This window comes from Plasmopara halstedii (genome assembly GCF_900000015.1).
Source record: "Plasmopara halstedii genome assembly, contig: Scaffold_1211, whole genome shotgun sequence".
NCBI classification, from domain to species: Eukaryota; Oomycota; class Peronosporomycetes; order Peronosporales; family Peronosporaceae; genus Plasmopara; species Plasmopara halstedii.
Window position 1 is genome coordinate 596,844 of NW_020188126.1, and position 12,150 is coordinate 608,993.

The following is a 12,150-nucleotide window of genomic DNA, read 5'->3' on the forward strand; positions in this document are numbered from 1 at the left end:
TGGACGATGTACAGCACACCGAGGGAGGAGTGTTGGAAATAAGTTAAGTCGTACCTAAGTAAACCAGGAGGAGTTATGAAACTCCCAACGATCTGCATAATTAGCTAGCTATAAGCATAATACATTTACTTGGAAACTAACCTTCAAACCACCAGGTCCTTTCTTCCTTTCTGACATTTGCAGCACTTTTGCGCAGGGGTAGCGTATCGGGCTACCTATTTTGTTCAACAAAAGGCAATGCTCGTTTGGTCGCTGGTAAAGTCACGTTGTGGTTATTGTTGAGAATGCATTTAATCCTCCGCAAAGTTCATATCAAATTCTAAAAAAATGTCGTCCACACGACAGTCTATAGACGTGAAAATCATCGAATTTCTTATAAATATTATATAGTTTCTCTCATCTTGAACGTAGATACTTGAACGACTCATTGCAGCAACCACAAGCAGTTAAAGAGATCATTTTTTGCATCTCATATGCAATTGAATCGCGCACAAACTATTTGATAGTCATGCTTTCAAACTCATGATTTCGACGAGTATAATAAGATACAGAGTCAATTTACAGAATTCGATTCCGTGCTCTTTTCGAATATCTACGCTATTTACACACAACATTCTGTAGTGTCAAAGGTGTTGCACAACAGCCCTCGAAACTATGTAGCTGCCCAGAAAATCAAGATCAACTTTACACACTAACATTAGAGTCTTCGTCTCTATTAAGTTTCTTGCGATCTTTTCCGTCGTTCCAGTCGCTCGAAGTTGATTTTTGCGTCTTTCTTGCACTACAAATACGACTTGGAGTTCCACGCAATGACTGGATGTTCACATTGAAACTTGTATATCTCGATTGCATGAAAGGCAGCGGGGATCGTCATCGATGCATTCAGCGTCGAATTCGAAGTTGCTTTCACTTAACAAAGCTCAAACTATGTTGTGTACGAAGGGCGTCGATTATGCAATCCGGCGTTCATATTTTCGCAAAGCTTAGTCTGTACGCTGCGATAGTTCTCACATATGACGCAGTCACTCCACCGACGATTCACGTTAAAGTTCGTTAAAAAGACAAATATTGGTGAAGCACTAGCTGTATCCCGCATCACACACTTTTGCGTACATAAGTCGGCTTTAAAGTTGTAACAGGGTACACACCTATCATGGTGTGCATTACAATATTTCCCCTTGGACATAAAGCAAAGCTCAGAAGTACCAGATGAAGCTGCTAGGACTTAACAAAGTCCTCAGTACTTGAGACCATCACTGGCGAGAGTTACCTTTAACATAGCCAAAGCTACTTTTGTGCAAGATGCAAGGCAACCCCGTTGCATCTGGCCCTGTTGCATCCGGCAGACTTATTCTCAGTACAAAGAGCGACATTTGCTACGATTAGATCCTCTGCGACGATGGAACATCATATACTTATACATCTGCCTTCGGGAAGTAAGACAACGCCTTACAAGATCATTTTTTTGGTTGGCCCCAATGGTAACGCAATTGGCGACACAAGGACCCGAAAATTTATTATTTGCTTTAGAGCATTAACCAGCTGCAAAAATGTACTGATGACTCATCTTTGGACGAGCCTTGGTAAGGCTACCTACGGTTAACTCACGGCTTTTGAGCAGTATAAAAAAACAAAAAGATTTGTTAACCTATTTAAGACAGGTGGAGATGGTGTTGAAGCTGGCTACTTTAAAAAATGCAGCGTAAGCGTGTTGCACTAGAGGAGTTCGAGCAAGAAAGCCTGATTCAAGAATTACATCTATATACAGAACTTCTGTAAGAAGCATATCAAAATGAGAAATATTAAGCTATCAGAAATGGCAGGCGAAGCGTTTGCGATCGAAGTTCTTGTCAACCTGTCTATAAAAAGTAGTTAAGAGTTAGCGAATACTGTCAAGAGTTAAGAAGATCAAATAGCCAGTATGGCGGTAGACCGTCTTCCAGAAACGGTAACATTTACAATCTTACACACATGATACATCCAGAAGGCCCTTTGCGTCCATCTTCATCTTTCGGAACCAGTGGAAGTGCATCAAAGAAGGCTTCATAAGCTGGCTGGAGGTGATAGATCTAAGACAAACTGAGAAAGAAGGGAAAATTCTCTCAACAGCCGTACAGCATCATGATACTCACATATGCAAGTGTCAAAAATATTTGTTTGAAGTTACCCTTCTCTTGTGGTTGAGAAATGCGATTATCATGTGCTCTCGCAAGATTGAGTGACAAACCCTTCACGGGAAGACGTCGAGTTCCTACGTACTTCCTGATTATAACTAGATCTCATGAGGGTTGAGATTAGCCTGAAAGCGAAGCGAATTGTTTTCATAAAGGTAGAGCTCCCGGCCCAGGGCTGCTGGTCATCAGTATTGCCGTACCGGACTCTAAAGCCGTGGAAAGTCCTTGTATATTTAGGAGCTTCGCCTCATTGCGTACGATGCTCGACTACCGAAAATCATAAGAAGTACCTGGGGGCGTTAAGTTTGCTGGTAACGGGAGCGATATTGTTTGCCTTGCATCAAGAAAACGTCAAAGGTTCTTGAATATCCTTCCGGAACAGAGTGAAAGCTGTCTTACACTACACCTAATATATAGATACGATCTGATCTTGAAAATTGCCAAGATACTAGGAGCCAGGCGAGATAAATCGACGAGAAATTTAAAGCTTTTGAAATATGCACCTGTCTTAGTGAGTCATGAACACACACCTTTTCTAATAGAGCAAACACGTTTTGACGCGGGCATGAAGCTGATAGCTTTGACTTAAAAAATGAAATGTTTCTTACCGAGTAGCGGTATGATTGCATAGTGTCTTGAGCAAAGTAATAAATCCGATGCGGCAGTGATCTACGGTCGTTGAACAAACGGGAATTAGCAGCCATAGGCCGTGGTATCCGAATCGTTTTTTTTGGCGAGACAGATATGTTCACCAGCAAGATCAGATCTAGAGATAATTGATAATGAAACTGACACGGGTGACTTCGTGTCACGGTCTCCAGGAGTTGGTCGCATCGAAACAGATGTAAGCGGTTTCGTACCGGGGTAGACCTATGTAAGTCTTTGATTATTACTCCTGGTAGCAGCTATCATTTCACCTTGAAGGAATATTCGTTGGCGGTGTGTGAAGAATGAAAATATGGTCAAACTACTAGGTATGTACGGTTGGCACTGGGAAAATAGCTGGGCACATCATCAATCAATAGTAAATTCGTGATTAAGGACACTTGCAGAGCACTAAGCACGGGAGTGACAACGCTTCTATTTCAATATATGCCAAAATGATGCCACGATGCGGCGGCGAGATACCCGACCCAAATGCGACTTCCGACTCAGGAAGAACGTAACTTGTGCTTGATCGAATTCCTTTCTGGCACTTAAACCAACGACACTTCGTGACGGTGTCAATGGCAATCGGCGACACACATCATTGACCCTGTCCGAAAAAATTGTAATTATCCGATATGCTTTTCTTATTATGCTTTTCGAGCATTTCATGAGAGAGTCACTCAACACTATTGGCGCTAACTTCCTGCTTCAGAAGAATTGACAGTAAGTGAGGGTTGCGTATACTAAAAAAAAGTTGGTGTAGCCGTCAGTCCAGCGCAAACATCCATTACTGAAAAAAGCGCTGCTGCACATCATGGTCGTTTGTATCGTTTTCTGTGCTACACCTTGCTAATAGAATATGTCAACTTCTTATCGTGTACAGCGACATTCTTCTCACTGCGGTAAATACTTCGAGAGGGATGCTGAATATTGACAGTTTATGCCTTAAAGACGTCTAATGCACCAGTATTTTAAACTGTCTAGTTATACAGCTGTTTAGGCCGCATTGAGCTTATGCATAAACTTTTCACTGTATTCTATTTTGTCTTGCCGAACATGAAAGTCGGGAGTAAAAATCCACATTATATGCCTGCAAGTGTGATCAAATGTATGCGCTTCGATGAGCTGTTTGCCAGTATAGGCAAGTGTATGTTTTGAGACCAACAAATACCAAATTTCATAACGAGGCATAATTTGCGGGATATATCGTGATGCCACTACATTGAAGCGTTGGTTTTCACTGTTACACAGCCACTTCTTTTCCAAGGCTTACCATAATACATCGCCGGTCTAGATAATGGTGGTATTCCGCGATAAGGACATCAAGAACGTAATACATTCCAGGCACATGATCCCAACCGTGATGACCACATTGCTAGAGAAACCATAATGCTCAGAATATATTACGTACTGGCGGGCGTCGATATATAAGCAAAAATGTGCGAAAATCCAAAAAGTTTCCGTAGGTAAAGCCCACGCCGTTACGTTGGCGCCTTCGGCCAGTCTGCTTTTGCCGACAGAATATTGACAGTCTGCTAGTTTGAACTTTTCGAACTTCCGAATGTCGAGCCTCGTAAATTAGACAATGCGGTCTTTGTGAACCGTCTGTTTCAGCGGAGAGAATACAGCTAGGATGTTTTTGACAAAGTTTTGGTCTATCATGACCTGCCGACAGCCATATTCGAATCAAAATCCGCGCTAAACTGTATTATTTGGGCGACTTTAGATCAGGTGCTTGGTACCGGACAAGGCAAAAAAAGCGGCTAATACAAAAATTCCTTAAGCATTTCTTAAAAGATATGACATGTCGACGAGAGTAGCACCACGGATGTTGCTACCGCATCGAAGAACTCTTCATTAGAATGTATTGGACTCTGCAATACACATTATCAAATTCTGCATAACGCGCCTATGGTCCTTGCAAAGAAGACAGTGCGATCCTAAAAACGCAACTGATGCAAATCACGAAGCAGGTTTGGTGAGAATTTTTTTTGCTTGGTGCAGACATTTTGCGTCGAAATGTTCATGATAAGGCACACCATGCATCTTTTCAATGATACACCCACAAAACCCAAGTGAGATGTAATTACATCATTGTAGGGTATACCCTGTACAAAGCTATCGACTCAGTCTATGTGTGTTTGCAACTGTCAATGATTTAGTTTATACATTTCCGTCACTGCAGTGAAAGATAGCGGCTTATATCATAAAGAACGTCCTTTGCTTCGGCTATGTTTGACCGTCTGGTGGTTCGACTGTCTAGGCCGCAGCGAAAAATTATCGTAAATGAATACTGTGCACAGGTATTGTTAGCTTTTGACGATCATCACTATCCATGGTCAGACAGATCACGTATAGACATCCATATTGAGCACTAGCGAGCTGTGCTCGATTCAATGCGGGTATATTAGCAATGAACAATTTTGGCAAATTTGCCTTCGGCGCTGAAATAGTCCAATTCATGGTTTTCGGACATATTTCGCGAAGGACAAGATCATAGCACCATTAATCCGACGAAATCCACAAAAATGGCTTAGCCTGACCATCTACAGGCACAAGTTCAGCGCACATTATGTCAATGTGGCAAGCTTCCCATTAATTTATGAAAATGTCATAGAAGATACGGCCTACCAGACTGTTAGCGAAACCATCATATATATTGCTACTTTGCTCTCCCAATATAAGACGGCCATTGTCGATGCTATACTTCTAGCTGGTAGTAGTCTGCCTCAATACATCAATGCACTTAAATTTACCAGCTTAGAGCGGCTTATAAGGGGCTATTTGTCGTGCAGTATGTGCCGTTTTTTGGAATCTTGATCGATTTAATGTCATTTGGGATTAATATATCATGCGTCATTACACACGGCGACGTTGTCGCCACACCTCTTGTGAAAGATAAAATGATAATCCTGTACCGGGTATACCCTTAGGATATGTTACAAGCCTACTCGGCTTTATTTAAGTTCGCTTTCGCGCCGCCTATAATACGGATTATCGCACGGCGCAATGGCGGCACCACGCACAAAAACTGCTACACGAATGCTATACGAACCAGGTACAGCATTCGCTAAAGCTTTGAGAAAGTCACGAATTTATGAGCCTGAAAGTCGCTTTATCTAAGCGCATTGTTACGGCTATTCCGTGTACCAATCTTTGCTGTTATGCAGCAATGACAAACATCATTTTGTAGTACCTATCTCAGGTACAGAAATTTTAATGGGGCACATGAAATTCTCTGAAAAGGATCTCGATAAGAAAAAGCGGTACAGGTCAGTGAGGGTTATGTACTGGTACCCAAGATGTGCGAATGAGTAAGCACTAGAGTGTGTGCGTCTGGAGCTTGTCAATGATAAAAGGTCACATGCTTTGGTGGCATAGAATCTTCCTAGCAATACCTCCGGTAAGAATGCCGAATGATCTTTGTGAAACTTAGCACGATGGTACTAACGTCAGTGACATGACTCATGACGTTCAAGTCAGCCTATATCTAAGATAAATAAGATTTTGAAGCTAAATACAATCAAATAGCATTCTAGGCAGCTAAAGTTCTCGAACTGTGCAAGAAAGACCCAGAGAACCCTCAACAACTTATAAAGTGGCCCCATCACGACTTCTCTTGGAGAAAATTGTTTCGCTAAGTGCTAGGTCCTGTTTCTGAAGGTCCCTACAAGGCATAACAGATATTTGCTTCTAACCAGTAGGCCACGCTGCCCCAAGTGAGTCTCGGAACTTCTCGAAAGGGGTTTGTTTTTCAACCCTAGGCGGGACCTTGATCCTTGGTTTGAACCATTCGAAGGGGGATCGCATGGCGTAGCGATTTCACATCTGGAGTTTTTGATATGCTGCTCAGTCAGAAGATCAATCACATCATGTTCAGCTTGCTATCTTCTCCAGCGTGGCACATAGCACGTCCATCCTCGTGCTTCATCGGCACTCACCGTTTAAAAGTTATAACTGACTTTAACAAGACACCTGGCGGTTCCTTCTTTGAATTAGGCTAGGAAGACGCAAAAGGTCTTAGTGCAAGTCGCGTCTGAAAACCTTCTGTGGATATGGTACACACTACATCGTCTATGAGAGAGGCGCCACCATTTCGGCTCTTAGATTGTTTAGCTCCTGAACAAAGTTTGCTTAATCTCTCCTTTTTTGACGGTCGAATAAGTTTTTCAAATGCACGCGGTAAGCCTGATTAAGCGATGCGAATACGCGCGATACCTGCCACCTGCACAGCCTTCAGAATAGGAGCATTGCGTTTTCTAAGGTGCCACACGCAAGGGCGCACTCTTGCAAGCAGCCTTCTTGCTTTGAGACGACTCCTTCAATTCTGTTTCTCCGTCCGGAAAAGTGCGAAACTTTTGGTCATTTTAGTATCTTTATATTGGAAGAGACTTTATTCTTCTCTGCCCTCAAAGGGCAGACGTTTACTACAACAGCCCTATTAGTGTCGGATATGCTCTCACAAACGTCTGGCCAAGACACTTCTCAAGATGTCTTACCAGCGCATTTTCATAACCAATTACCGCCTTCAGGCGAGCAATTATCACATCTGACGGCTCGGCCACTGATTTGCTGACCCCATCTGGGCCGACAATCGACATAAAACTTAAAGTCAGTCTAATTGTCTGGGGACAGGATTAAACTATCTCTCGTTTCATAATCACAGAGGATACGGTCCATTCACGGCTCGGTCGTGGGGTCGGCTACAAGCGCATTGGGTGTGCAATTTCCAAACAGAAAAGCCTCGTTCACGTTAATTTGCACACAGAGGCTAATTTCGTACATTCCAACCCCATGAGCAAAACCGAACGCCTCTTTTGTAACTAGTTACCTAGCTTGTTCTGCTTTAAGAGTGACGCATATCTCGGGATATAAAACACAATGCGTTCACGATAACTCATAATGAAATTATTTTTTATTATTTTACGCAGCCCACGTGTAACACAGTGTGTACCACGTTACGCATTTTCAAAGAAACATACCCGCCAAAACACCACATTTGTTTAAGCTTCATTCTCAACGGATAGTCAAACATTCATTAAATACCTCATTATATAACAATGTGAATAATTAGATTATGTGCGGCATAAGCCTAGCTATATGTTGACGTATATTTATTATTCTATGAAATTACAAATTCATGCGCCTCGCACGAATTTCAAGAACCGTTGGCAATCTAAATTCGTCACCTTCTCCTGTATGATTGGAAGGGTGACTGAGTACTTGACTTTCCTTAATCGAGGCGTTAGAAGTATCACTTTTGCTGCCACTCTCTATACTCTCCTCATCCTTTATTTTCTGACAAAATTTTCGCAATCGTACACTTTCTTTGCTTCGACGTAATTCTTCATCAAACTCATCCGACGAAATGGTAAGGCATGAACCATCGACTTCTTCTAGAAAAGCTACACTCGAGACTAAATGTGTGAAAAAGTATCCAGGCTCCGATACCAGCTTTGCCGGATTTCGATATTCTAATATAAAAGCCACATTACGCTTCAGTTCGCACGGATTGGCACGCAATACAACATATATCATTGCTGGCAGAAATTCGTCGGCTGATGGAAACCTTCCACCATTTTGCGCTTTTAAAAATGTAGTCAGGTCTTGACAGATTTGAAGCACGCCATCTATCTTGCGACGAGGACTTGGACACAACGTCATGGCTTCAAGTTGCTTTGCTAGCCGTGACCACGTCAGCTCGTGTTCTTCGGTAGTTGGTACAGGTAAATCCAGATGCTTATACGTAACGAAACCCAACAAACTGACACGTTCATGAAAGGCTTTGTCTTGTTCAACCACTTCCTTTGACGGGCTCAAAGTCTTCGTATACAATTTTTCCATCAAAAAAGCCTCTAACACTTCATGCAATAGATCTTCTCCATTCGAATCTCGTACATGAAGAAACGTTCCATGCTTTTTTAGCTTTTCGTCATCTCCTTGAATCAAAACTCGGAGCTTTTGGCTGTGCTTGATCTGCTCAATCAAGTTTTTGATAAAGTCTTGTACCTTTCCTCCAGGTCGATCTCTTGTAGAAACTGCTCGGAGCATAGACTGCAGATCCCACAACTCTGCTCGCTTCACAAATGACTGAATGCGGTAAACTAATTCTGCCGCTTGAGCACTCTTTAGCACCGTCACAAGCTCTCGAAAACCAGCCAAAAATGCCATTTCTCGATCATGACCCGTAAGCAATTTAGTTCGCGGACTGTGCGAGCGCTGCCATTGATCAAGTAATGTTTCGTGCTCGCGTAATTCTTGAAATAATGTTCGGTATCGCTTATAACTCTGTGTATTCGAATCTGATTGAGCATCCTCAGATAACTGGAGATCGTTTGGCAGAATTTTGTGCTTTAAGTCGTCTAAGCTTGTGAAAAGCTTGGTCATTTCTTCGTTAATTCCTTTTAAAGCATCGTGACAGTGGCTTGGAATGGTCAAAGACGATAAAGTACTAGGAATTTTAACGTCAATTGTGCGCTGATCCACGCCGTCGACCCAAGTCATGCGATTTGTTCGTGCAGCCGTCAACAACTCATTGCGACGTTGGTCAGAGAGCACGTACGACGGAGCAACTGGTATGGTTGAATTCACCGGAATGTGTTCATTTTGAGCTGACTGGCGTGACAATGTGGTGTGCTCTGTGTTGAACGTTGTGGAGGAATTGCTGCCTCGACCCCAGAACATCATCGAGCAACGAAACTGATCAAAATGGGCAGAAATATACGCTTAAAGGATTATTATTAATATCTGATACAAATAGCTTAACTTTAATACTTTTCATCTAATGGCGTTTTTCGGCAAGCTATTGATCGCGGCGGGGACGTTGTTATTGATACATGCTGGGTACTATTCGGTGCAATGTACGCTCAGTACTTCACGTTGATGTTACAGCCACTTACTTTGAGTTTAACGCCGTAATGATGACGTGATTAATAGACGAGTCGTATGTCAAGCTGACCGAGACGGCGGACGCCCAAATGCCACCCACTGAGGTAAATTTGGGTAACTTTCAACACAATGTTATCATTTCTTACAGCATGGTTTTCAAGGTTGTGGTAGAACTCGTGGTAGCCTTTTTCATTTCGCTAGTAGGAGTTCTGCTCACATGTGGCGAGATTTTGCCTATCCGATCGAATGACGCGATGCATTCGAGGTATGGCAGTCTATTGTTTTCATTAAATTGGGTTTAATTAGCATCAGAAACTGAGCTAAAAATATCTGATCTAGGTCGTTGGCTACCGTCATTTCAAACCCTGACTTTCACGTCTTCAACCACCGCGGCCATTCATTGCACCAGCGAGTTATGTCGTAGACTACAAAGACTTTTTTTGACTACCAATATGAATTCAAGCTGATTGTCCTAGCATTTTCTCGCTCTATTTTCATAATTATATTCGAGAAGCGACGTCATTTGATACTTAACCGACTTCACCTTCATTTGGATAAGAGATTTAAATCGTTCCCGATAGTATCTATCGTGTCTAAATAAAAGCTGTCGAGTTCGTGATCAATGTCTGTAAATCTGTACTCGTCTCTTAGTGTTTCAAACTCTGGAGCGAGCTTCAGATCCCGAGGGTCCATGCAACGAGTTTGAGAGCAGGACGGTGGACCCAAAGGAGATGGTGGTCTTGGCCATGACGAAGTAAAATTTGTTTTACTAAAACATTCATCCACCGCTGCAGCTGCTGAACGCGGTGTAACACTTCCGTTAAAAAATGACCCGCCAGAAAAGGGTGACTTTCGAGCGCTTAGTAAAGTAGTTGTTGCTAAGTGGTATAATTCGTCGCCATGAGTACCACCATCCAAGTTTGTTTGTTCTAAAAAATGACTCAAACCTTCTTGTTCAATGCTATTTGTGCGTATGAGTCGAGGGTGTTCATGCACCTCATTTTGATTGTCAATTGGGTGTGAGCTGACGCCACCAATACTATGAGTTGTTTGATTTGAAGTAGGAACAAGCGGGATTTCTGCTAGCCGTGGAGTTGGTATATCCAGAAAACTGTCTGCGTACCCTCCACCATTAGATATATCCAAATCGTGACCCCAAAGATGCCGCATACTGGAAGGATCAAATCGAAAATTCGATGGTGTCCCAACCCCCGGAAATTCCGTCGGAATGCAATAATTGAGATCAAAATCATCAATCGGGGTCGAGCCACTATTCAATTTGCGGCGAGGGGTCCGTGGCTTAGCTGGGTCCACCTCTACTGCTAATGAATATGTTGGACGCTTCTTAGAACTTGCTTTTGTCGTTCGTTTCGACCTGCTATTTTCTTTAATAGCAGAGTCAGAAAAAGCAAGTGGAGAATCATCGTCAAACGACGATGAGATAAACTGCGAAAACGAAGGTGATTCGTGATCGAAATAATTCGACTCATTGAACAGCATTGAGGGCTGTCCATTTGCTTGTACATCAAACTCGTTCATAGCAACTTGACTATCAACAATCAAACTAGAAGACATAGACGACAATTGGTCTTGATTGAACAAATGGGCTCGATGAGCAAGCAAACTCTTTTCATAAGCAAGTTGTGCTGCATTTCTATTCTTGACAGCACGTGACGCGGCACTGCGACTTCGACTACTTTTCTTTGCTGAAATGTTTCTGCTATTAGGGTGAGATCTGTAGTTTGTCTGCGACCCTGAAGCTGAACGATTGCCATTGCCAATTGGTGCACCTGTGCCTTCTGCTGCAGCTGATCGCTTCTTTTGCAAATTTGCCATCCATTTATCACGAATAGACGATGCTTCATCGGCTTCAATCATCTGACTCTGCAGCTCTTATCAGTATTATAACTCTGATGCAGCTTCAATTTGGATGATAGCAAGCGTACCCGATGAGCGACTGAGATCGGGGACAGGAGAATCGGAGCAGGGCTAGATGATTTATGCATGAACGAAGAGCCCTCGGGAGCCATCATTTGTGTTCAGTTAACTCTTCGTGTTGCCTATATATCGATATAGTAGATGTAGCAAGACGATGAGTTCAAATGTGAGGAACTTGTTGTACCTCATCAAATTGTTCGGACTTGAGAGTAGTGATGGGAAGTTTCGTGTGGTGCGTCCCAACAGGTAGACCATGACCACAGACTGCTTTGTAATATCTTGAAACGACATGAAATGAAAACCTTGAAAACAAGTTCAACCTTATTGTATGATTAAGTCGACTATGACCGATCCGTTTCGATTGCCTCACGACCGTTGAGACGAGTGATTACAAAACACGAGAACTTCAATCATACCCGTCCAAATTATTCTGTGGCTTCTCATGGCTGACGTCTGTTGGCTTTAAACGGTACTATGGTGCCGGTCAAAAAGTGAGATCGCA

General features: G+C 42.7%; 6 protein-coding genes across 6 annotated transcripts; 2 read left to right on the forward strand and 4 right to left on the reverse strand.

Moving 5' to 3' along the window:
• Positions 1–597: 597 nt before the first annotated feature.
• On the reverse strand, positions 598–852 carry PHALS_00805 (uncharacterized protein; the record flags this gene model as incomplete). Its single annotated transcript, XM_024730540.1, has 2 exons — positions 598–660; positions 697–852. 2 exons carry the CDS (start codon positions 850–852, stop codon positions 598–600), a joined length of 219 nt encoding a protein of 72 aa, XP_024580807.1.
• A 3,213-nt stretch (positions 853–4,065) lies between these two features.
• On the reverse strand, positions 4,066–4,484 carry PHALS_00806 (uncharacterized protein; the record flags this gene model as incomplete). The annotated part of the gene is made up of 2 exons (XM_024730541.1): positions 4,066–4,197; positions 4,425–4,484. 2 exons carry the CDS (start codon positions 4,482–4,484, stop codon positions 4,066–4,068), a joined length of 192 nt encoding a protein of 63 aa, XP_024580808.1.
• A 378-nt stretch (positions 4,485–4,862) lies between these two features.
• On the forward strand, positions 4,863–5,108 carry PHALS_00807 (uncharacterized protein; the record flags this gene model as incomplete). Its single annotated transcript, XM_024730542.1, has 2 exons — positions 4,863–4,897; positions 4,985–5,108. The coding sequence occupies 2 exons, from the start codon at positions 4,863–4,865 to the stop codon at positions 5,106–5,108; spliced, it is 159 nt and encodes a 52-aa protein (XP_024580809.1).
• Positions 5,109–7,952: 2,844 nt separating this feature from the next.
• On the reverse strand, positions 7,953–9,509 carry PHALS_00808 (Vacuolar assembly/sorting protein VPS9; the record flags this gene model as incomplete). The annotated part of the gene is made up of 1 exon (XM_024730543.1): positions 7,953–9,509. The coding sequence occupies one exon, from the start codon at positions 9,507–9,509 to the stop codon at positions 7,953–7,955; it is 1,557 nt and encodes a 518-aa protein (XP_024580810.1).
• Positions 9,510–9,606: 97 nt separating this feature from the next.
• PHALS_00809 (Predicted membrane protein) lies at positions 9,607–10,134 on the forward strand (the record flags this gene model as incomplete). Its single annotated transcript, XM_024730544.1, has 4 exons — positions 9,607–9,682; positions 9,759–9,814; positions 9,872–9,975; positions 10,050–10,134. 4 exons carry the CDS (start codon positions 9,607–9,609, stop codon positions 10,132–10,134), a joined length of 321 nt encoding a protein of 106 aa, XP_024580811.1.
• A 122-nt stretch (positions 10,135–10,256) lies between these two features.
• PHALS_00810 (uncharacterized protein) lies at positions 10,257–11,740 on the reverse strand (the record flags this gene model as incomplete). The annotated part of the gene is made up of 3 exons (XM_024730545.1): positions 10,257–10,588; positions 10,658–11,594; positions 11,657–11,740. 3 exons carry the CDS (start codon positions 11,738–11,740, stop codon positions 10,257–10,259), a joined length of 1,353 nt encoding a protein of 450 aa, XP_024580812.1.
• Positions 11,741–12,150: the final 410 nt, after the last annotated feature.